At 47.4% G+C, this 24,352-nt stretch overlaps 2 protein-coding genes across 5 annotated transcripts in view; both read right to left on the bottom strand.

The window, feature by feature from the left end:
• Nucleotides 1-8,535, bottom strand: part of Slc25a44 (solute carrier family 25, member 44) — a 16,985-nt gene extending 8,450 nt beyond the window's left edge. Inside the window, exons 1-2 of one of the 2 annotated variants that reach the window (XM_013508274.1) lie at nucleotides 8,359-8,535; nucleotides 1,169-1,806 (exon numbers count right to left, since the gene is read on the bottom strand). In XM_013508274.1, the coding sequence (XP_013363728.1) occupies nucleotides 1,169-1,793 (625 nt within the window). In that variant the 5' untranslated portion in view covers nucleotides 1,794-1,806; nucleotides 8,359-8,535. The remainder of the gene's footprint in view (nucleotides 1-1,168; nucleotides 1,807-8,358) is intronic. The other variant, XM_005411661.2, reaches the window with a different exon arrangement.
• Nucleotides 8,536-14,612: 6,077 nt separating this feature from the next.
• Sema4a (sema domain, immunoglobulin domain (Ig), transmembrane domain (TM) and short cytoplasmic domain, (semaphorin) 4A) overlaps nucleotides 14,613-24,352 on the bottom strand; it is a 25,472-nt gene continuing 15,732 nt past the window's right edge. For all 3 annotated transcript variants that reach the window (XM_005411656.2, XM_005411655.2, XM_005411654.2), the window contains exons 11-15: nucleotides 17,570-17,750; nucleotides 16,979-17,097; nucleotides 16,718-16,875; nucleotides 16,316-16,416; nucleotides 14,613-15,929 (exon numbers count right to left, since the gene is read on the bottom strand). In XM_005411656.2, the coding sequence (XP_005411713.1) occupies nucleotides 15,337-15,929; nucleotides 16,316-16,416; nucleotides 16,718-16,875; nucleotides 16,979-17,097; nucleotides 17,570-17,750 (1,152 nt within the window). In that variant the 3' untranslated portion in view covers nucleotides 14,613-15,336. The remainder of the gene's footprint in view (nucleotides 15,930-16,315; nucleotides 16,417-16,717; nucleotides 16,876-16,978; nucleotides 17,098-17,569; nucleotides 17,751-24,352) is intronic.

Genomic DNA, 24,352 nt, shown 5'->3' with positions numbered 1-24,352 from the left:
GAGGAAGTCATTTCAAAGTGTCAGTTGGAAGGACAGATGCCCACTGCAAGAGGTAAAGAGCCAGCAGCAGCTGGCTTAGAAGGGTTGCAAGCATAAACACCCTAAAGCAGGGTGAGGTAGTTATCCTAGGCAGTGGGCAGCAGGCTTACTCGGGTTCTGCACACGCAAGGTGCTCTGCCCTTTCAGAAGGCAATCTAGCAGAATGTGTTTCTTTTTGAGGGGGGGTACATGGAATCAATCTCAGGACCTCACACTTGCCAGGGTGGTGCTGCGCCACTGAGCTAAACCCCTGGCCCTCCAGAATGTCCATTGAGAGACCTCAAAAAATGTTATTCTTTTAAGTAACAGGAAATAGGGGGAGGTGGATCATTTGCAAATGGGAAGGGAACCAAGAGATGAAGAGAGGGTAGTGGGAGGGGAGGGGGTGAGAAAAGAGTTAAGCTGTGTTATATACAGGTACCAGCTCCCCATGAGCAATGTCATCGTTATGTACTACAAACATGAACTAATAAAAAATAAAAACTGAAGAGAAAAAGGGTAAAACATTATCTTTTAACCTACTAATCCTAACTTCTGGAAAACATTTTGAGTAAAATGTCTTATTAACAAGACATACTGGGCCGGGGATATAGCTCAGTGGTGCAGTGCTTGCCTGGCAAGTACAAGGTCCTGAGTTCAATTCTTGGTACCAAAAAAAAAAAAAAAAAAACAAAAAAAAAAAAAACAACCCAAAACAAGACATACTGTAAGAGTCAAAAGATTTAATGTTCTATCACACTCATGTTTAACAGTGCTGAAGAAAAATGTTCAGCTGAAAAGCTCACAATTATCCATCATTGTATCTTCAAGCGCCAAATATCCGACAGCTTTTGTCCCCCAACACCTGTCACTTCTCTGTCCATATTCTGCTACCTCAAGTGGGTTCCAGTGCACCCACAATATAGGCAATGCACTCTTCTGTATCTATCTACTTTGTCTGTCCCCTTCACTACAGTCTGTGCTCCTCGAAGGCAAGGACCACATCTTACCTTTGAATCCCCTTGGAGTCAAACATTTGCTGAGATTCCCCCCATTAAAGCTCACTTCCACTCAAACATGCACAGAGCAATGATGTGTCAGCCTCATCACTAAAACCTCCTTCCTCCCCAGACCTCCTGGCTCCACTTACCTGCATAGAAGTGATAAAAGGGCCACCAGACAGCACTGTTTGGGATATAGGTAAGCAGTGAAGCCACATAGCCTCGGTAGAAGCCACGAAGCCCGTCAGCCCGCAGGATCTGCCTGATGATGTCCTTAGTCTGGCCAAAGGCAACAATCCCTTGTCCTTCTAGGTTCCCATGCACCTGGAAGCGGCCCATTTTCTCACCCTTGCGCTGCATCATCAGGTGCTGGGACACCACGTCGATGGGCACAGTGATGCTTTGGGCCACAAGAGAGGCTGAGCCACCAGCCACCAGTGATTTGACTGTGTTGCTCTGACTGTAGTCAGCCACAAACTTCCGGGTGAGCTCATAGGTGGTGACATAACACTGACCAGAGATAAGGGTAAAGGTGTTGACCAGGAACCCCCGGTACAGGCCAGTCACACCATCTGCTCGCAGGATCTTGATGAAGGCATCAAAAGTCCCATGGTAGAGGCTCTTTCCCTTCTGAACCTGCAGTCGTGTGCGGATAAGTGTGAACGGGTAGACACTGACCCGGATCATCATTGTCATGGCCACACCAAACACGTAGAACTTCTTCTTGTCCAGGTGTTCCCACTCGATGATCTGGATGTTGCGTTTGTCCTCCATTGCGCCTGAAGAGCTGGATTTGGGCAGGACGCAGGGATGGGAGGAAAGGGGTCAGGACTTTGTGCTCTCCCCTCCTGGCCAGATGCCAAATCCCTCTCCTCAGGCTTCATTTCCTGCGGCGCTCATCTCTCCAAAGCTTAGACTTCACCCGGCCCTGCCCACTCCTGCCACATACACACAAGCATTCCTCTGCCACCTTTTTTGCCGTTGGCCAATCCCTTCCCAACTCAGGTCCCCTCCTCCATAAACTACTCTTCCCCCCATGACTCCTTTGGCTCTACTTGAACCTCAGCTCCCTAACCCCCTTAGAGGTTCACTAAACTCTCCATGTAGGCCATGGTGGCACAGCCCAAGGCAGGGACCATTCTCCTTATCTGGCTCACCCGGGCACAGTGCAGCATGCTGTGGACAAGCCGACCACCTGGCAGGACCTAGGTGACCCCACTAAATGACATCGAGGAGGTTCTTGCAGGCTCCGAGGCTCACTGAGGATACACCACCCTGGGCCTTTCCTCCCAGCGGTGCCTCTTGGCACCACTCACCAGCTGACTTACTGCTAGATTCCCACACTGGCCCCTCGGAGATCCCTGAACACTTGCTACCCTGGCATTTTCTCCAGCCCACATTAGAAGACAGTGTGGGGACATATGTGAGTGGGGCTTTCATGCCACAGGGCACCATTACCACCTGCCCAGCCTCCAGGAGAGAAGCGGGGAAGCCAGGAACAGGCCAAAGGTCAGAGTCCTCTTCAGGTGAGATAACTGACTCCAGAAAGAGAAAAGAACCACCTAAGAGCTACAGTTTTCGTGCAGCCTGGAAACCACAGGGTGGAGGACAGATGTGGCCCTGTACTTTCAACCTTAAGCATACAGACCACAACCTCGGGCCTAGAGACTGAAGGTAGGAGAAGGGACAGAGAAGACAGACTCTGCTTTCAGGACACTCGGAGGCTGGGGATATAGCTCAGCAAGCACAGTGCCTGCCTGCAAGCATGAGGTTGTGTGTCCCGGTACAAAACAAAACAAAACAAAACAAAACAAAACAAAACAAAACAAAACCCTCACAGGTTGTTTAAGGAGACACCCAAGCCTTCTGGGAAACGGATACAAGATACAGAGGGAAAAAAAGCAGGGCAAATTGATGTACATGGGGTCCACATGTAAGTTTATCCATCGCCTAGAATTTCAAATAAAACTAATAAGCTTACTAATGTAATAATCATATGAAATCAGGAGCTTCAGTGTCCAAATGTGAAACAAGAGGACATCATATATTAGTATATTGTTAGTGGTATGTCGTGTGCTCCATTGTTTGGTAGGATGCTGGAAATTTTCACCCAGACAGGAAAAGTGGAAAGCTAAATTCCAGGAAGGGAGAGTTCAGGGGCTTCCCAGGTTTACAGAGAAATTCACAGGAAACCCAAGGAATTTGTGAATCTATAGGAAGTTTCATCCTCATTATCTACAAAAGAAATGGATGGTCCATCCACAGGTAGAAAGATAACAGGTCATTTCATAGGAGAAAGACAGGGCCTGGTGTATTATTTGTTTTATTTTAGTTTTGAAAGTGGGTGATCTATGTTTTGACTTAAAAATATTCTTAGGGCCGGGTGTGGTGGCACGCGCCTGTAACCCCAACATTCAGGAGACTGAGGCAGGAGGATCGTTGCGAGTTTGAGACCAGCCTGGGCTACAAAGTGAGCTGAAGGCCAGCCTGAACTGCATAGTGAGACCCTGTCTCAAAAAGACAAAAAAAAAATTCTTTAACTCTCTAAATCTATTTCTTTGTCAGGTTTCCTCCCGTTCTCTATCAACTAAGCTAATTTATGGACTTAGAGTATCTTTAAAGGACTTTAGGTCTCATGGACCTGGAAGAAAACTGGCATAAACAAGCCTAGGTAGGGAGTACAGCTATGGATAACTCTGGGTAACTGTCAATTGTTCTGAAGTTGCAGTCTTCTTAAAAATAAGACTTTGCTGGGCATGGTGGTGCACACCTGTCATCCCAGCACTTAGGAGGCTGAGGCAGGAGGATCGTTGTGAGTTTGAGGCCAGCCCGGACTACAAAGTGAGCTCAAGGCCAGCCTGAACTGCGGAGCAGACCCTGTCTCAAAAAGACACACATACAAAAAAAGAAAAAAAAAAAAGAAGACTCGGAAATTATGATTTTCAGCTGGGCATGGTGGCGCACGCCTGTAATCCCAGCACTCGGGAGGCTGAGGCACGAGGATCATTGTGAGTTCGAGGCCTGCCTGGGCTACAAAGTGAGCTCAAGGTCAGCCTGAACTCCATAGCAAGACCCCGTCTCAAAAAGACCAATAAAATAAAATAAAATAAAATAAAATAAATGAAATTATGATTTCCCTTGTCTCCCTTTTACCCATCTTTATTTTCTCCCTCCTACTTCAATACCAAGTGTCTATTCAGAGTCCACCCTCAACCACCTTCCCTAGCTGGAGGGCCCAACTCAGGCTTAGAAGTTTCATGGCAACTGCTCTCGGTTTGGATGGCCATCAGTGGGGAGGCAAGACTGGCTTTTGGGGAATCCCTGAGCTTGGCTGCATCACTTCCATAAAGAGGGGACTACCCACGGTGCAAACTGCTACCTAAGAGCTGAGACAAGGGAGAGACACAGGGAACCAAGACAGGCTTCCCGGAGGATGAAACCAGGTAAGGGAAGGAGGAATACATGAAAAGTGAAAACAAGAGGACACTGGCTTGGACAAGGGAAAAGAGAAATCAGAGGTTAGTCAATGTAGGAAATTAAGGCTGTGGGAAATCAGCTAGAAATCAGCTAGAAATCAGCTAGAGAGCTCTGCAGGCAGCAGAGCTCCAAAAACACTGAGTGCCGCTTGCTGTGAACACAGGTGAAATACCTGTCCGGGCTCAGCCTGAGACACAGCCGCCAAGCCAGCAGGGCAATCTCTGAGTCGTGCAAGAGAAGGTAGTCACTGTGTTTCCAACACAGTGGAAAGACAGATCAGGACGTGTAACGAAAACACTGGGATTTCCAAGACAGCCGCCAAGCCAGCAGGGCAATCTCTGAGTCGTGCAAGAGAAGGTAGTCACTGTGTTTCCAACACAGTGGAAAGACAGATCAGGACGTGTAACGAAAACACTGGGATTTACACAATACCTACCACCTCCTGCAATCCTTACAATTTAACCTGTGCGCGTTCAACACTTCTGCTAAAGGAGGAGGTGGAGGACAGGACAGATTAAATGTAACAGGCCCAAGGTCACAAAGCTGGTCACTGGTGGAAGTAGAATCCAAGCCAAGACCTCTCTCCTCCATCCTGCTTTCCACTCTTGGGAGCTGAAGATTCCAACACAAAAGCACGCAGCTCAGTTGAAAGCCAAGTCGTTCCCACTGGTGGAAGGCAGTTAATGTGCTCAGGACCACAGGTCACCGGGGGTTAAGCACAGGCTCCTGGGCATGAGGCCGCCCAGCAACTTCTCTCACCTCTGTGCACAGAAAGCGATCACTGCCTCTGCTTTCCCGGTGTCCTCGTGGGGCAACTGAACTCAGTGACTGAGAGGGTGCATGTCGTCACAGGACAAATACAGCAGGGCTCAAGCAGGATGGCATCCTGCTGGGCATGTGCAAACTTTGTGCACACAGGGCAGAAGGGCAGAGCAATGAGGGGTTCTGTGCCAGGACTTGGTTTCTTGGACACCTTTTCAACCTGTCAAGCTGAGTCACCAGCTACTAGCATCTCCTGATGAGGAATCCTAAGGTGACACGTATGGCCCCACTCCCCCCTATTCTATCTCTCACATGGGCCAGTGTATTTGAAGTTCCCAGAAAGAAGTAGGAACTCTCTGAGCCAGGTAACTGTCACCACTGTCACAGTATAGAAGCCACCAAGCCTCATGCCTCAAAGGATCAGCCACTACAACAGAAGGGCAAAAGGTGCTGTACCGACCTGCTCTGCTCTCTAAAAAAAAGAAGGACACTCCTGAAAGGCTGGATCTCAAACTACCCATTGCTACATAAACCTCAAACTTCCTGCTGAAATAATTAAAAAAACAATTCCTCTTGTTTTACCTTCTGGAAAATTCTCTTTGCAGACACCTGTATCCAAAATTCCCTCAGCCTTCTGTTCAGTAAGTCCAACTGCCCTGCCTCCCATCCCACTGGGGATTGAATATAGGGCTTTCCTATTGAGTGACATTCACCTTTTTGAATTTTTGTTTTAAAACAAGGTCTCATTAAGTCAATAAATTGCCTGGGCTGGGCTCAAGCTTTTGATTCTCATGCGTCAGCTTCCCAGTGCTGGGACTATAGAAGTTCAACTTCTTTATAGCCCTTTCTCAGACTCTTGTTTGTATGCATGGCTCCAATTCCAGATTTTCGTCCACTTCTAAAACTGTCCAGTAACCAATGTTTAAGAGCACTTTGGCCAGGCATGGTGGTGCACGCCTGTAATCCCAGCACTAGGGAGGCTGAGGCAGGAAGATTATTGCACGTTCGAGACCAGCCTGAGCTACAAAGTGAGCTCAAGCCCGGCTTGAACTGCAGAGCAAGACCCTGTTTCAAAAAAAAGAGCACTTTGTACTGTACTGAAGTCATAAAGTAAAATGTCAGAGGCAGAATTCCCACTGCTGACTACTCCAATGAGAAGGGACATATTGGCCCAGGTATGTACACCTCTTTTCCACTTCTCTTCTTGCAGAAAACAAATCCCACGAGGTTCTAAGATAAGATTCTGGGAGACAACAGAATGAGCAGCAGTCATCAAGAGATCCATGTTGGAGCTCCACTTCGGTTACTTACTAGTGCAAGACGGGAACCAAATCAGTTCACTGACGTTCAGTTTCTTCATCTGTGAAATGGGGCTAATAAAGCCTGCCATGGCTAAACGATAGTTTGTACTGAAACATATAGGAGCTAATATCTGTAAAAGGCATTTTGTCAACAGGAAATCCCTTCTGTTATTGCAGAAAGTTCCATTTCACCATGATACTTCATGTTTTTGCCACATGGAATGATTCACAGGTAGCAGTACTGGGTATCACCCAAGCTAGAAATAGAGGGTTTCAGGCCGAACTACAGATCTGCTGAATAAGAGCCAACTTTTAAACAAGATCTGTAGATGGTTTATATACATATCAAAGTTATTATGGACTGTCACTATTGTAAGAGTTGCAAGCCTGGTGTCAGGGCACACACCTGTTTCCTAGCACTCTGGAAGCTGAGGCAGGAGGATCACAACTTTGAGTCCTGCCTGGGCAACTTAGCGACACCTGCCTCAGAAAATAAAAAGGGCTGGGGGCGGTTTGGTGCACACCTGTAATTCCAGCACTCAAAAGGCTGGGGCAGGAAGATCGATGCAATTTCAAGGCCAGCCTGGGCTACAAAGTGAGTTTAAGGCCTGCCTGCACTGCATAGTGAAACCCTCTCTCAAAAGACAAAAAACAAACAAACAAATAAATGGGCTATGGGTATAGACCTCTAATGTAAAGGCCCTGGATTCAATCCCTGTAACTACAAAAATAAATAAATCAGAATTACAACAACTAGCCGGGTATGGTGGCGCATGCCTGTAACCCCAGCACTCAGGAGTCTGAGGCAGGAGGATCGTTGCGAGTTTGAGACCAGCCTAGGATACAAAGTGAGCTCAAGGCCAGCCTGAACTGCACAGCAGGACCCTACCTCAAAAGGAAAAAAAAAAAAAAAAAGAATTACAACTACTCTAGGAGTCGGGAGTCCTGACTCCAACATAACTTGTCCCGGGAACTGGGCACAGCAATGATCTCTTGGTGCATTCTACTCTTTTCAGTTAACCACTCCCACCTAATCAAAGCACCTTCTAAACCAGCTGGGCAAGGTTGCTCGCGCATATGATCCCAGCACTTGGGACACTGAGGCAGGAGGATCAACCTTAGTTCAAGGCCAGCCTTGCCTACACAGTGAGTTCAAGGTCAGCCTAAACTACACAATGAGAGACTGTCCAAAAAAAAAAAAAACACCTTCTGCAATTCATGACAAGACAACCACGGATCCCACTCAGGAATGGAACCAGTATCCTCTATTCCTTCTGTCCTCCACCTGCATTTACATTTAGGTTGTGCGTCCTGGACCGTGAATATATATATGATGTTCATGCCTGCCCACCAATCCTACCGAATATACATTCCCTATGCGACATCCCTGGCGATGCCTCCGCCAACCCCTCCTTCAAGGTAATCTCCCTCAGACACGGTGAGAATCCCACCCAGCCTTCCTTGGTCTCCCATAGGTAACCACGGGATCACGCATCACTGACACCACGTGACAGCCGCTCCACTCACTCCATGTGACACTCTCCTTTATGCACCTTCTGCCCTGGCCCCTGGCAGCCAAGGCTGGGTCCCCAGACCCACCCCTCGCCACGCTCCGTCACCGTCAGCGAGTCTCACGCTCCTGCGCCAGGACGAGATGCTCCCCGGGACTGCCCTTCAGTCCCTAAACTGCAGGGCGGCGTCCCAGGGCGCTGCAGCCCAGCACCAGGGACACCACTGCCTTCTGACAGGTCCCCGTCTTCAGAGACCGCGCCGTCGGGCAGCCCAGACCCACGGCTCACCTTCTCAGACCCCGGCGGTTCTCCCGCGTCTGAGGCGCACGCCAAGCCCGGACCTCTAGGCCGCAGCCCCGGCTCGACCCTCCGTATGCAGCGAGTGGGGGCCTCCGGTCGCATCTTCCTCCATCTCGACTCGGATCCCGGCGCTGCCGGAACCGGAAACCCGGACTCTGTCATTACCGCCCCAGAGGAGGGCGGGAACAAGCAGCCCGGGGAGCGAGGTTGGACGGCTCTGACCGCCGCTGGGAACAGGGCAGCTGCCACGCCCTCTTTAGCTTCGCCCTGCCCTCATCCCTAAAAGCGCGTGCGTGTTCTCCTTGGGCTCTGTCTAATTCGTGGAAACTGGGGACTTTTTTTGACGATCCAGTTGCAAATTGGGTCACCTTGTGTTTCAGGATTTGTTGAAATCTTTAGATTAAAACCTAATCTTTTAAAAAAACCTAATCTTTCATTTTTATATAGTTTTTATCATTGTTTCTAAAGCTAAAACAGTAGAGGTCAAATTGAAGTGGACAGGACTGCAGTCATAAAAATGCAACCTTTTTTCTTTTCGGTTTTTTTCCGGTACCGGGAACTGAACTCTCGATCTTGTACTTGCTAGGCAAGCGCTGTGCCGCTGAGCTAAATCTCCAGCTCCAAAATGGTTATCAAATGAGCAAGATAACCTACATTGAGGTTTGGTAACTGAAGAAAAAAAAGCAGGAATAGGAGACATCCTGGAGTTGGGGAAAAGGACATTAATGCCCTCATCTAGTTCTCTTTTTTTATTTTATTTTGTTTTGCATCAGGAATCGAACTCAGGACCTTGCCGTTGCCAGGCGGGCGCTTGTGCCACTGAGCTATATCCCCAGCCCCTCGTCTAGTTCTGAGCCTGGTTTTGTATAGTTTTTTTGTTTTGGGGTGTGTGTGTGTGTGTGTGTGTGTGTGTGTGTGTGTGTGTGTGTGTTCCTTTTTGAGACAGAATCTCTCGTTACATAGTCCAGGCTGGCCTTGAACTTACCAAGCAGCTCAGGCTGGCCTCGAACTCTCGGTGATTCTCCTACCTCAGCCTCCTGAGTGCTGGTATTACAGGTGTGTACCACCACACCCAACCTACCTATACAGTTTTAAAGTTTGTTTATTTTATACTTTCATTCTTCCATTTTTATTTCTTTCAACTTTGCTGACTTATACCTAAACTGTTAAAAAAAGTGTGCGTATTAATGGGGTCCCATGTGATATTTCAATACATATATACATGTATAATGTTTAAGTCAGGTTTAACATAACTATCTCCCCAAACATTTATCATTTCTTTATAATGAAAACATTCAGAATCCTTGCTCCTAGCGTTTTGGAAAATACAGTGTTATCTATAGTCACTTTGTGTGCCAGAACATTAGGACTTCTTAATCCTGCCTAATTAATTTAGTACCTGTGGGTCAAACTTTCCCCCACCTCTCCTTGCCCTCAGCTCTTCTCAGCCTCTGCTAAACACCATTCTACTCTCGATTTCTTTAAGATAATTTTGTATATTCCACAAATGAGTGAGAGTGTATGGTACTTACCTTACAGTGCTGGCCTTATTTCACTTAATGTAATGATCTCCATTTCCACTCATGGTGTCACAAACAACAGAATTTCCTTTTTTATGGCTGTGTAGTATACGTGGTATATCTGTAACATATTTGCTTTATCCATCCTTCAGTTGATGGACAATTTGGTTGGTTTTGGTTTCTGGGTTTGTATGTTTGTTTGAGACAGGGTCTTGTTATGTAATTCAGGCTGGCCTTGAACTCACTGTGTAGCCAAGACTGGCCTCAAACTTTTGGCAATCCTCCTACCTCAGAGTGGTGAGATTACAGGCATGTGCTACCACACCCAGCTACTTTAGTTGTTTCTATTTCTTGGTTTGTTGTTATCATCTGTTTGTCTGTTTGAGACAGAGTTTCACTATGTAGTTCAGGCTGGCCTTGAACTCATAGGTAGCCCAGGCTGGCCTTGAACTCACAGCAATCCTCCTGCCTCAGCCTCTCACTTGCTGGGGGATTACAGGTGTGAACCGCCACATCTGGTATTTCTTGGTTATTGAAAATAATGTCATATTCTCAAGCATGGGAGTGTGTATACTGATTTCACTTACTTTGTATACTTACTAAGCAGTGGCATAATTGGATCATATGGTAGTTCTACTTTTAAATTTTTGTGGAAATCCCACGCTGTTTTCCATGTCTGTACTAACATTCCCAACAATACTGTGCAAGTGTTACCTTTCGCTATATCTTTTTTTTGTTTTGTTTTGTTTTGTTTTTCTCCGGTACCAGGAACCGAACTCACGACCTTGCGCTTGCCAGGCAGGCACTTTGCCGCTGAGCTAAATCCCCAGCCCCACATTTTCGCTATATCATTGCCAGCACTTGTTACCTTTTGTCTTTTTGGTAATAGCTGTTCTTGTCAGAGTGAGGTGACATATCATTGTGGTAATGAGAAGTCCTATGACAGGCCTCCTAGAAGCTACAGAACTGGAATACTGGTAGTGTGGCTCAGACCAGATCCTAAAGCTTCAAGCCAGGGATGGCAGTGTATGCCTGTGATTGCAGCACCTAGCAGGGTGAGGCAGGAGGATTACTGAGAGTTTGGAGCCAGCCTGAGCTACATAGTGAGTTCAAGACCAGCCTAAACTACCCAGCAAGATCCTGCCCCAAAAACAAAATGAAAACAACAAAACCAAGCCCTAATGCTTCAGAACCAAAGCAGCTAATAGTTCAAAGCCAAAAACCTCTGAACCTGGGGCTGCTAGTGTAAGTTTTGAAGCCCCAAGACCAGAGAGTCTAGAGTTGTGGTATCTGAGGACAGGAGGAAAAAAGGACAAAGACATACGTTTCGGTGCCTCTCCTCCACACTCCAGTACTGAGGATTGGATTAAATCCAGGAAGTGCTATGCTAAATCCCGTCTTTTTATTTTATTGATTTAAAAAATTTTTTCCAAGATAGAATCTTGCTAAATCGCACAGGCTGGTCTCAGACTTGCAATCCTCCTGCCTCAGCCTCCTGAGTAACTGGGATTACAAGTGTGTTCTCTACCTTTTTCTTCCGTCTGGTCCCCTAGCTAAATTGGATGGTTCCCTTATGAGGATGGATCTTCCCCATTCAGTTCACCAACTCACACACATATGTTCATGTACACACACACACACACACACACACACACACACACACACACAAACACATCTCCTCTGAAAGAGTACACACTCCAAAAGCAATGCTGAGCAGGGCGTGGTGGCGCACGCCTGTAATCCCAGCACTCGGGAGGCTGAGGCAGGAGGATTGTTGTGAGTTAGAGGCCAGCCTGGGCTACAAAGTGAGCTCAAGGTCAGCCTGAACTGCATAGCGAGACCCTGTTTCAAAAAGAAAAAAAAAAAAAAAAAAAAAAAAAAAAAAAAAAAAAAAAAAAAAAAAAAAAAAAAGCAATGCTTTGCCAGGTCTCTAGATATTCCTTAATCTAGTCCATCTAACACCTGAATTAACCATCATGGGGAAATGGTTCAAGGAGCCGCAGGGTCACTTGGCTAAACATGCCAGCCTTGTCCTGCCTTGTACTGCCTGGAGCCTAGGAGAAAGCTTGACTTTGGAGCTGTATAGCTGGCAGTGTGAGATCCATAATGCTTTAAAACAGATTTTCCTCCTATTCCTTTTGTGACGTTGGGGATTCAACCAAGCTACCTTTGTGCTGAGTGCAAACCCAGCACTTTCTATGTTTCTGAGACAATATCTCACTAAATTGCTAAATTGTCCAGGTGAGACTTGAACTTGTGATATTCCCGCTTCAGCCTTTCAGAGTACTGTGATTACAGGCTTGTGCCACCACAATTAGATGCCTTTCTTCTTATTATTATTATATTTATTTACTTATTTATTTATTTTGAGACAGGGACTAAGTTGCTGGGCTGGTGTCAAACTTGCCAAGCCCCGCATGACCAATCCTTTGGAAAAGCCACTGGAGACAGGTCTGGAAGACATGTTTGCACATTCATTTTCATGCAACATTTTTCACAATAGCCAAAGGTGGAAGCAACCCAGATACCCATTGATCAATGAATGGATAAAGACAATCTGGGTATAAACAATGGAATGTTATTCAATTTTAAAAAATAATAAAATCCTGTTGAGACAGGCATGTTGATACATGCCTGTAATCCCAGCACTGAGAGGCTGAGGCAGGAGGGTCAGGAAATGAGCTCAACCTAGGTAACCTATAGAATTAGCAAGACTCTGTCTCAAAGTAAAAAATAAGAAAAGAGATCAGGGGCTGGGGATACAGCTCAGCAGCACAGTGCATGCCTAGCAGGCACAAGGTGGTGAGTTCGATTCCCAACACCAAAGAAGAAAAAAGAAAACAGTTGAGGGTTGAGAAGAAAGAAAGAAAGAAAGAAAGAGACAAGCTCGAGGTCGTGAGTTCGATTCCCGGTACCAGAAAAGAACAAAAAACAAAAAACAAAAAAAAGAAAGAAGAGAAAGCTCAGCGTGGTGGCACATGCCTATAATGCTGGCACTCTTCAGTCTGAGGCAGGAGAATCATCATGCGTTCAAGACTAGCCTGGGCTACATAGTGAGCTCAAGATCAGCTTGTAACTAAGATCTATCATGTATAGGTACAAATTCCCTATGATGAATGTGATCATTATACATATCTAAATTGTACCACTAAACTTAATTATAAAAAAAAAAAAAATCAGCTTGAACTGCATAGTGAGACCCTGTCTCAAAAAAGAAAGAAAAAAAATCTGTGGATGTAGCTGAGTACAAGGGCCCTAGGTTTAATCCTTAGCTGGTGGGGGGGGCGGGGATACAAAAAAATCATATTCAAAGATACAACATGGGAGAACTTGGAGGACCATAAAAGGACAAGTACTGTATAATTCCATTTATATGAGCTATGGAGAGCAGTGAAGCTCATGAAAACAAAAAGAATGGTAGTTTGCCAGGGCCTGGCAAGTGGGCGGAATGAAGGGTTTGCCGTTTAATGGGTATAGAGTTTCAGTTTTGCAAGATGCAACACTTGTAGAGATCCGTCTCACACCAGTGTGAACACAGTCAACACCACTGAACTGTACACTGAAAAGCGGCTGGGGAGAATTCTATAGTGTGTGTGTATGTGTGTGTGTGTGTGTGTGTGTGTGTGTGTGTGTGTGCGCGACCATAATTTTCTAAAAATTTAAAAAGAACCTGTGGTAAAAGACAGTTGTGAGAAGAGGGTGGCTGGAGTGTGAAAGCTACGCAAAGGTCAAGGCTGCGCCTGGCAGGTAGCGGAGTCACAGGAGCAGAGAGAACAGAGGGCGCAAGAAGTCAGAGCGTGGGGGAATAAAGAGAACAGGGTAGCAGGCAGTGGGGACACCAGAATGGAGCCTCTCTGTGGTGACAGGGTAGAGAGAGACCCCATGGCGAAGAGGGCTGGATGGAATGGACAGCATTATGGGCAGGGTGGCTGTGTGTTTGATTTTCTCATAGAGAACACCTGAGCGTATCCGTAGGCGGAGGGCAAGTTTAAAGCTGAGGGAAGGTTTTTTTGTTTTGTTTTGTTTTTTGTCATTTTGAGACAGGGTCTTACTATGCAGTTCAGGCTGGTCTTGAACTCCCTTTGTAGCCCAGGCTGGCCTTAAACTTGCATGGATCCTCCTGCCTCAGCCTCCTGAGTGCTGGGATTACAAGCATGCACCACCATGCCCAGCTCAAGGGAAGGCTTAAGTGAGGTGGGGGAAGTGCGGAAGGTCAGACAACTTACAGAACAAATTCCTGGCTGGACAGAGAGGAGGCCTTGGCGGAAGGTGGGACCGTACTTTTGTGACAGGAGGTAGAGGAGGTAGTTGTGGCAGTGTGAGTGGAGCCTTGCGTGTCAGCCACCAAGTGGGATGTGGCCAGGCTGGGGGTGGCTGCACGCTCTTATAAATTCTTCTGCCAAGAGTTGAAACCAACTGCCGCTGGAGTGGGTGGGGGAGTGGAGCTGGAGTCACGAGAAATGTGGGAGAGCTGGGGACAGCAACTGTGAGGGCCGCGGCAAGGTAGGTAGTGGCAGATGAGGCGTGGCCCGCTGTCTAGCACACACAGCACAGGCTGCCAGAAGGAGGTGCTGGGGCCCGAGTGAAGGCAGGCAGGGGCTCCACAGAGCACCCCCCAACCTAGCCTCCCTCCGCTGGGCATGGCCTTGGACTGCTTGCTCCCCTCACAAGCTGGCGGTCCGCTGCTGGAGCACTCCGCTCCAACAGAAACATCAGCATCCATAAGCTTTTGTCTTTTTAATAAAAAATAAATTTTCTGTGACAAGCAGTTTTCAAGGGGAAAGAGACAGGAGAGACGTCAAGGGGCTAGCCAGGGTAAAGGGGAGAACAAGACTCAGACTACCCCCGCCACGTTAGTCAGGACAAAGGAAGCAGCCCGCCCCAACTGAAGCATGAAGGGAGGCGGTCAGAGCTCAGGAACAACTCCCTGGAGTTAGGGGAGCGAGAGGGGTCAGCTCCCTGCAGGACCTAGAGCCCCTGGGACAGGAGGTGTTTGTGTCCAGGGTAGCAGCTGCCTTCAGAGTGAGTTCCCAGGAGCGGTGTCCCAGCCTATGGTTGTTGCCGTGTGGGCTTCATTACGTGGGGTCCTACAGCACTTGGGTTTTAGGGTCTTCTGGAGCAGGGTATTTCTGGAGGGCTCCTGGGATGGCCAGAATGGAAGACCCCTCTCCAGGTCCTCCCGTCACAGCACAGGTACAGGTCTGGGGGCGCCCCACATGAGAGAGCCTCGTGCTTGGTAGAAGGGAGTCGCAATGGGGAGGAAGGCTCCATGCAGGGCCCCACTGGGTGCCATCGGTGGCGGCCGCAGACGGCAGCTCCTGTCAGAGGAGGGAGGTCGTCATACACACCACTCTCCTCCCCGCTAGTCAGGGCTGCACGGCTTGGGGCCCACGGCCAGCAAGGCTAGGTGCACGTCCTACTCACAAGCCCAGCCTGCACCCACAGTTTAAGCCACCTCCGTGCCCAGGTGGTTGTTATCGGCACCCAGATCAGTGGCAGAGGTCCGGCTTTCTTTTCGGGGCTGGAGGCACGGCTCCCTGCTCAAGGGGGCCTTCTCCCCTGGGGGCAGGGTCCCACAGCCCTGGACCTTGCCCCGAGCCCGGAGTGCCCCCAGTGGGGAGGCGAGGAGGACGATGAGAGCTCCTGAGAGCACTAAGGCGAGAAGGACAGTGACAACGAGAAAGTGAGGCCAATAGGATCGCTGGGCAGCCATGGCAGCCCCGCCACCGACCCTGGTCAGTGGGACCTGCACGCGCTCCCGGGGAATGCCCGCCAGTTCCGAATCCATGGCCAGGGGCTGGTCCTGGTTGTCTACCCAGTAGGAGACCACTGGGTAGGAGAAGCCATTCTCCGTGGCTATGCACTGGTACAGGCCGCCAACCCCATCCTGGGGTAACAGCAAGAGGGAGCCATTGTAGACAGCAGAAGAGGCTTCTGGGATTGTCCCCTTGCCATGACTCCAGTGGTAAGAGGCCAGCGCTGAGAGGTGGGGGCAGGGAAGCTCCAGGATGGAGTTGGGGACCACCAGGACTTCTTTAACTAGAGGACAAGGAAAGCCGGTCAGGAGAAGGGAAGAAGGAAGACAGGGAAGGGAATGACTAACCTGCATTTGGACCTCAACTCTCATCTCTGCCTTCCATTTCAACTCCCAGACTCAATGCTCATCCCTTCTCTGTTGTCAGACTGAACCCCAAACTAACCTCCAATCCTTCTAACTCCAACCTGGTACCAAAACCCACTTCTGCCTCAGCCTGAATCCTAGCTTAGCCCCCAGCTCAGAATTCCTTCTTCCCAGGGTCCTTCTGGCCAGGACCCGATCCATCCCAACTCTGGGGTTCAGCCTCAGGTAGACAGGTACTGGGGGAAGACATGGGAACAAGAGTGCCCACTCTTACCCAGAGGTGCTGCCCAAGCCCCACACTTACTGATTTGGGGGCGGCTCTGAGGCCGGTGGCTCCTGCCCATGGGCCCCCTGGCACATGCCCAGTCCGGGTTCCCTCGCTCCATGTCCTGCTTCCAGAGTTTCCTGAGAAAGCAAGGTGAGCAAAAATCATCCCTTGAAACAACAGAAGTGGGGAGAGGAGGCCGGTGTGGGAGGGCAGAGAGGAAGACAATAAGCCAGGAAGACAAGCTTGGACGGAGGAAGGGCCTGGGGACCCTGGAGGGCTGGCGCAGCTGCAGAACTGTCAGCCAAATGCCAGGCTGGGAGAAGGCCACCATGGGGGGGCTGGATCTTGGGCTGAGAGCATCAATGGGCCCTGGAGAGAGAGCAGCAGAAGCCAGGGAAGAAGGGCACCAGGTCTCCTCGCCTGCTATGCAGGACTTACTGGTCAGGGGTGGACAGGAGGCAGCAGACTCGAGACTCAGGGTTCCAGGCGCAGTGGGGGTCCCGGGCAAGGACACAGTCGACACAGGTCTCGTAGACACTACAATTGGCTCGGGGCACCCTCTGGACACCTCCTGAGAAGCCTACGAACACTGCGCCCTGGAGGAGAGATGAGTGTCAGGAGGCCCCAGGACACCTCGCAAAGCCCCAGCACTCTGCTAGTCCCACCAGAAAACCAAGGGACGATCAGGTCCCCTCCCACCTGGCTGGGGGCCAGCTGCAGGTTGCGAACAGGTTCAGGGTCAGGGAACAGTTGGATCTCCTCCACCAGATAAGTACTGTTGTCCCGGCTCACCACAGCCTTGTGCAGGGACCCGGTGGCTGTGGGGAGAGACAGCTGAGATCCCTCGGCACCTCTGTGGCCCCTCACTGCGTGGCCTCCCCGTCAGATGCTCTTTGTGTAGCACTGGTGTCTGCAGCACAGATCAGCTGGGCCATCCCCTCCTCCAAGCAGCCCTTCCTCTCTGCCCCTTCCCAGCTGGAAGGAGTGAGCTCTACCCTGCTGTTCCCAGCTCCCTTCACCCACTTGCTCCTGTATGGCTTAAAGTCCATACAGCTCTTCCTAAAACCACCAAACACTTCCCACCAAACCCCACAAAGCTGAAAGCTCTGGAAGGGCAGGGACTGGACTGTCTTCCTCCCCTGCTGTATATTCAGAAATAAGCAAGGCACCAGGTACAGTAAACATTTGCTGAACAAATGAATAAGTGTCTGATCTCAAAGGTTTCCCTCCTCCACTGCGGTGCAGCCCCATGCTAGTCCTGTGTAGGACATCCTGGAGCCCCTTACTCACAGGTGCCCAGGTACATAACCACATGGCTGTGTCCATCAAGGCCCTGGGCTGTCTCCACCGCAAGCCGTGTGTACTCCACACCAGACTTCACCAGCAGCGGTGTCTCCACCACCTGCTCATCCATCAGGAAATGGTCCTTCATGAAGGTCAGGGCTTTATCAGAGGAGGGGAGCACAGAACACTGCGGGAGGAAGAAGGCAGCTCACTTAGCTCAGCCCTTTCTTGTAGCTCATGCAGTGCCACCTCCTCCTTCCCTCCCACCCCAGCTGCTGTTCTCCTTTGCCTTCGTCCTCCATGAATGACGGTTCTTAGCTCAGGACTCTGAGCTGTCAGGCTGCAAGTTCCAGCCCTGGTGGCTGAAGTTCCTCGGCTGTAAGGATAAAATGCACCAAAACACGGAAAGTAATAATCAGGAGTGCTCAGCGTGCAGTAAGTACTTGATGCGTGGCAACGCTTGCTCCTGCCCCTTCCTCAGCACCTGCACCATAGCTGCCTGGAAGCCAGCAGAGAGCAAGATGACAGCCCCTGGAGCCAAGGACTACGTTTTACTCTGTAGTCCCAGGCCACGCCCAGGACCTGGTGCACAGATGGTGCTCGGAAAACGTCTGCTGATTCAGTGACTGAGTGAAGGGTGTCACAGAGAGGGGCGGTGTGGCACGCAGTGTCTCTCCTCCTGGGAGAGCCCTCCCCCCACTCTGGGCCTCCTCTTTCTCACTCAGAAATGAGGGGGTTGGACCAGCTGCTCACCAAAGGCCCTGCCAACACAACGTGCCACGGCTCTGGGACACTGGAGTCCTTGTCCTCCAGGCCCAAGATCACCTTATCGGGCCAGCCTCCACTCCGTCACTGATAAGCTATGTCTTCAGACACGTTACTTTATCCCTCTAAGCTCCAACTTCTTTATCCATAAAACAACATGACAACTACATCACATTTTCATGCCAGCAGGAACACACGCACCTAATTCTGCCTCTCCCCAAAGGTATTTCTTTTGTAGACGTGGAAGCCTAAAGGAATGTGCAAAGCAGGGAAGAAGGCAAAATATCCCACATTTTGGAGCAAGAAAACAAATGAACAAATAAGAAAAGACTCAGAGGGTAGAGTCTTCTCGAGCCAGCTCTAGGGGAAGCACCAAAACCATCCAATTTACAATGTGTGGGGCTTTTTTGTTTTTTTGTTTGTTTGGTTTTTTGTCTTTTTGAGACAGGGTCTTGCTATGCAGTTCACACTGGCCTTGAGCTCACTTTGGAGCGCAGGCTGGTTTCGAACTCACAAAAATCCTCCTGCCTCAGCCTCCTGAGTGCTGGGATTACAGGCATGCACCACCAGGCCCAACCTTCAATTTACAGTGTAAATTCCTAAAGTGCTTGAATACTGACCCCAGCTGTCCCCTGGAAGTGAGGCTAAAGGGAAAGCTAAATAGGGAGGATTGCTGCAAAGTCTGTTTAGGAAGCAGGCAGGTCTCCTCCAAGTTCCACACAGGTAGGTGACCACCCTTTTCACACCCTGCTCCAAGTCTGGAAGCTGATTCTCTGGAGAGGGTAAACAGAGGGTCTCTAATGCAGGACAGCAGGCCTAGTGGATGGGGACACCATCCTGAAGGCAAAGGGACTGAATACAAGTGGGCACATCATGTAATGAGACTCTCCCTATACTCAGTGTGCTTCTCCTATGACTACTGGACACCAGGAGCCAGGAGGGAAGATTTCAATACTCACACTGATGGCCACCAGCCAACAGTCCAGCCAGACCATTTCAGTGGGGCTCTAATGGAGCCCAAATTGCTAAGCCTTACTCACGGGCACAGAGCTTCCAAACAGCCTCAGTGCCCCCTCTTCTTAAATATGAGTAGATAAATGGGCATGGTGGCACACATACGTGATTCCCAGGTACTTAGGAGGCTGAGGCAGGAGGATCACAAGTTTGAAGCCAGCCTGGGCAACTTAGTGAGACCCTACTTCAAAAAAACCCAGAACAATAACAAATAAAAAGGAATGGCTGGGAATGTAGCTCAGCACTCCCTGGGTTCAGTCCGCAGAACTGCAAATAAATAAATAAATAAATAAATAAATAAAGTAGTTGCCAAGGACTACCATACTTGTGGCCAGAGCTATGAACACGAAGAAAGAAACCAACATAAATAAGAAAAAGAGAATAAACAAAACCTAAGAAGAAATAAATTCAAAGAGAAGACTACTTCATAGAAAACCAGCATTACTATCCTAAGCAAGATCACTGAAGACAGCACACTCATGAAACAAGAACAGAAAGCTGTAAAAGGGTCTCATGTCACACAAAAAGGGCTGCAGATAGCTCTTGTTTCCAAAAGCAAGGACAAATGATCTCCGTGAAAGAGTGATCTCCCCAATCCAATCTGAATCTGATCAAATCTCTAGATCTGAGCAACTTAAAGAAATACTTAAATTACACCACAGAGATGGAATCATCAATATCCAGACTGTGACCAGGGTCTAGTGGATCATGCTTGTGATCCCAGCACTCTGGGAAGCTGAGGCAAGAAGACTGAAGGTTGAAGCCTAGCCTGGGCAACCAAGTGACTTACGGAGACCCTGTCTCAAAATTAAAAAAGAATAAAATAAAATAATAAGGTTCAGGAATATAGCTGAGTGGGAAGGTCCTGGATTCAATCTTGAGCCTATCTGTCTGTCTGTCTCCTCTCTCTTGTCTCTCTCTCCTTATAGAGGACACAGAAGATAAAATTGAGACATTCTTAAAGACTTGAAAAACAGGAAAGGTTAAAGAGTAGAGAGCCAGTCTAGAAGGTGCAGGTAGAAGTGAGCAACACCCATTAGAAAGAACGTAAGTGCCAGGAGGAAAGGGCCTTTAGCCCGTCTTGCTCACAGATGGAACCCCAGTGCTTACAACTGTGACATATATACTCAATAAATATTTGTTCAATGAAAAAGAAATAGATATAATTCAAAAAAACTTTTTCTATAGTGCTGTGGATCAAACCCAGGACCTCATGCATACTAGCCAGGCACTGTACTATTGAGTTACATCTCCAGTCAAACAAAACTTCTTAGAACTAAAGGCACGAAAGTAGTATTGGGCGAGGTGGTGTATACCTGTAATCACAGTGTTCGGGAGGTTGAGGCAGGAGTATTGGCGAGTTTAAGGGCAGCCTGGGCTACAAAGTAAGTTCAAGGCCAGCTGGAACTGCATAGCAGGACCATGTCTCAAAAAGATGAGGAAAGAAAGAAAGAAAGAAAGAAAGAAAGAAAGAAAGAAAGAAAGAAAGAAAGAAAGAAAGAAAGAAGAAAAAAGAAAGAAGAAAGAAAAAAAAAGAAGAAAGGAAAGAAAAGGAAAGGAAAGGAAAAAGGAAAGGAAAGGAAAAGAAAAGAACTAAATTTCCAGACTGAACTGGTTCATTAGACATCCAGCACAGTAAATGATCAGAGTTCCATTAACACACACCATCATAAAAATTTTTTTGGTCTTTACTTTTTTTCTCCTTTTTTGGTACCAAAGTCAAAGTCAGGGTATTATCTCTCAGGTACCAAGGAATCAAAGTCAGGGCCTCACACTTGCTAGGCATGCAGTACATCACTGAGCTACATCCACAGCCCACCATTATGACATTTTAGAATGCTAGGACAACCCCCTGAAAAAAGACAGAGTCTAGTGAGAAAAAAACAGGTCACATTCAAAGGACTAAGAGTCAGAATAGCTCTGGACTTCTCCACAGTAGCACTGGATGCTAGAATATGAAAGAACAAAGTTCTCAAACTTTGAAGGAAAATTGTTTCTATTATAGAAATATATATCTGCCAAGCATGGTAGTTCACACTTGTAATACTATTTACTTGGGAAGCTGAGGCAGGAGAATCACTAGTTCCAGGCCAGCCTGGGCAAGCAGCAAGACTCTGCCTCAGAAATAAAATAAAATAAGCTAGTAGATATGGCACAGCACTTCCCTGGCATGTAGGAGGCCCTGGTTTCAACCTCCCGCACTAAAAAAAAAAAAAAAAAAAAAAAAAAAAAAAAGATTACATATATCTACCCAAACCATCAAATGTGAAAGCAGAATAAAGACATTTTTCAGACAAGCAAGTTCTCAAAAACTTTTACCTGCTATGTATCATTTTCCAGGAATCAATGAGATAGCTAAAAAATAAGTGAAAAAAAAAAAGAGGAAGCCAGAAGCACCAGATGTGTGGCAGGAAAAAGAGGCCAAGGAAATCCCCAGGACAAGGAGGAAAGGAAGTTCCAGGGAGGCACTGTGCTCCGGATGTAGAGGCCACCAGGCCAGACAGCGGCAGATATGAAGTATTTCCAGGAAGATGAAACTGACAACCCTAAGGGGGCGTCTTCAGGAGATATTTAGATCATTCAGGAAGAATGTGGGTCAGATTAGAGATAAAAACAAGTTTTTTAAAAAAGAGAGTGACAGATCATTATTAAGCTCAGGGAAAGCAAACATTATGTCAAAAGAAAAAGTAATCATGGCTTACTGGCTGGCTCTGCTGTGAATAACAGGGGTCATAACATAAATATTATTTTAATCAAAATTACTGTAATGTTATACTGGGGGGCTGGTAGGTGAAGGGGTGTGTTAGGTAGCCAGCTGGTTGATGAGGGGAGGGTGTGGAAAGCCTACTTTGAGCTTGCTCATTTTCAAGGTGCATATGCCTTCCGCAGATGGGCACTCTACCTGTCATGTTATGTCCTCTAAAAACAACCGGAAGTGAATTTGCAAAGAGATGTGCAAAAACAGTTTTTGATAGTTGCTTCAAGTAGGGTCCAGCACATTACCAATTCCTCACCTTCCAGAATGGAAGTTCAGTGGGTAGTGTCTGAAGCTGATATATTAAGAAGTAGTAATGAAAACATGGGACATGGGGCTGGGAGTGTAGCTCACTGGTAGAGCATTTGTCTAGCTTGGTAAGGCCCTGAATCTGAGCTCCAGCACTGCAACAACAACAACAAAAAAAACATGGTATTTAGAAATTTGTACATAAATATAAAAAGAATCCTCTAAAAGAGTTGAAGGTGCCCAGCATGGGGATGTACACCTGTATTCCCAGTACCCAGGAGGCTGAGGCAGGAGGATCATAAGTTCAAGGTCAGCCTAACCTACATGAGTTTGAGCCCAGCCTGATCTCTATAGCAAGACTCTGTCTCAAAAAACCAGAAAATAAATACATAAATAAAAGTGTTAAAGGTGAAAAAGTGGAGGCTAGGGAGTAAGGTTGCTTTTTGTAATCAGTCCCGCAGATCTATACAATTCTTTAAATTATGTACATATATAACTCATAAAAAAAGTTTCCAGGTGTGGTGGCACATGCTTGTAACCCCAGCACTTGGGAAGCTGATGCAGGAGGCAGCAAGTTTCAAGTTTAGGTCACCATGGGCTACAGAGTGAATTCAAGACCAACCTGAACTACACAGCAAGACCCTGTCTCAAAATACAAAAACAAAACAACAAAAACCAAACAAAAAGTTACAGCTGGTTGTGGTGGTGCATATCTCGTAATCCTAGCTAGTCTGGAGGTTGAAACAAGAGGATTACAGGTTTCAGGCCAGCCTTGACAACTCAGTAAGGCCCTGTCTCAAAATAAAATCTTAAAAAGGGGCTAGGCAACATTATACTAAACGAGGGAAAACTGAAATAATTTCCTCTAAAATCAAGACATCAGGAACAAGACAAGGATGTCCACTCTCACCACTCTTATTAAAAAGAAAAAAAAAGAATAACCTAGGAATTAACCTAACCAAAAAGGTAGGAAAACTTTCCAATGAAAATTACAGAACATTAAAAAGAATCCAAGAAGACACTAAAAGATAGAAAGACCTCCCATGTTCATGGACGGGGCGAGTTAATATTGTTAAAGTGGCTATATTACCAAAAACAACCTACAGATTCAATGCAATCACCATCAAAATACTAAAGAGATTCTTCACAGAACTAGAAAAAAAATCCTAAAATTCATACAGAAACACAAAAGACCTAGAATAGTCAAAGCAATTGTACCCAAAAAGAGCAGGGCTGAAAGTATCACAATATCTGATTGCAAATTTCAAATTATACTACAAAGCCATAGTAACAAAAATAGACAGAAAGGCCAGTGGAAGAGAGGACACAGAAACAAACTCATGCAACTAGAGCCATCTGATTCTCTTTTTCTTTTTTGGAGTCTTGCTATGTAATTCAGGTTGGCCTTGAATTTACAGCAATCCTCCTGCCTCAACCTCCCAAGTGCTGAGATTATAGGTGTTCACTACCACACCCAGCTAGAGCCATCTGATTCTTATCAAAGGAGCCAAAAGCATACACTGGAGAAAGAACAGGCTGTTTAACAAATGATGCTGGGGAAACTGAACCTACATATGAAGACTGAAACTAGATCCCTACCTATCACTATGCACAAAAAATCAACTCAAAATAGATCAAAGACCTAGGTATAAGATCTAAAACTTTGAAACTTATAGAAGAAACAAAAGGAAACACTTGAATAGGACCCCAATGGCACGAAAATAATTGCAAAAATCAATAAGACTACATGCCGGGTGTGGTGGCGCACACCTGTAATCCCAGCACTAGAGAGGCTGAGGCAAGAAGATTGTTGCGAGTTCGAGAGCAGCCTGGGCTACAAAGTGAGCTCAAGGCCAGCCTGAACTGCATAGCCTGAACTCAAAAAGACAAAAAAAAAAAAAAAAAAAAGACTACCTGGGGCTGGGGATTTAGCTCAGCGGCAAAAGCGCCTGCCTGGCAAGCGCAAGGTCGTGAGTTCGGTTCCCGGTACCAGAGAAAAACCAAAA

Source organism: Chinchilla lanigera, unplaced genomic scaffold (assembly GCF_000276665.1).
Source record: "Chinchilla lanigera isolate Chin_1 unplaced genomic scaffold, ChiLan1.0 scaffold00144, whole genome shotgun sequence".
Lineage (NCBI taxonomy): Eukaryota > Metazoa > Chordata > Mammalia > Rodentia > Chinchillidae > Chinchilla > Chinchilla lanigera.
The sequence above is the reverse complement of the archived record's forward strand: the minus strand, read 5'-3'. Positions and strand labels throughout refer to the sequence as shown.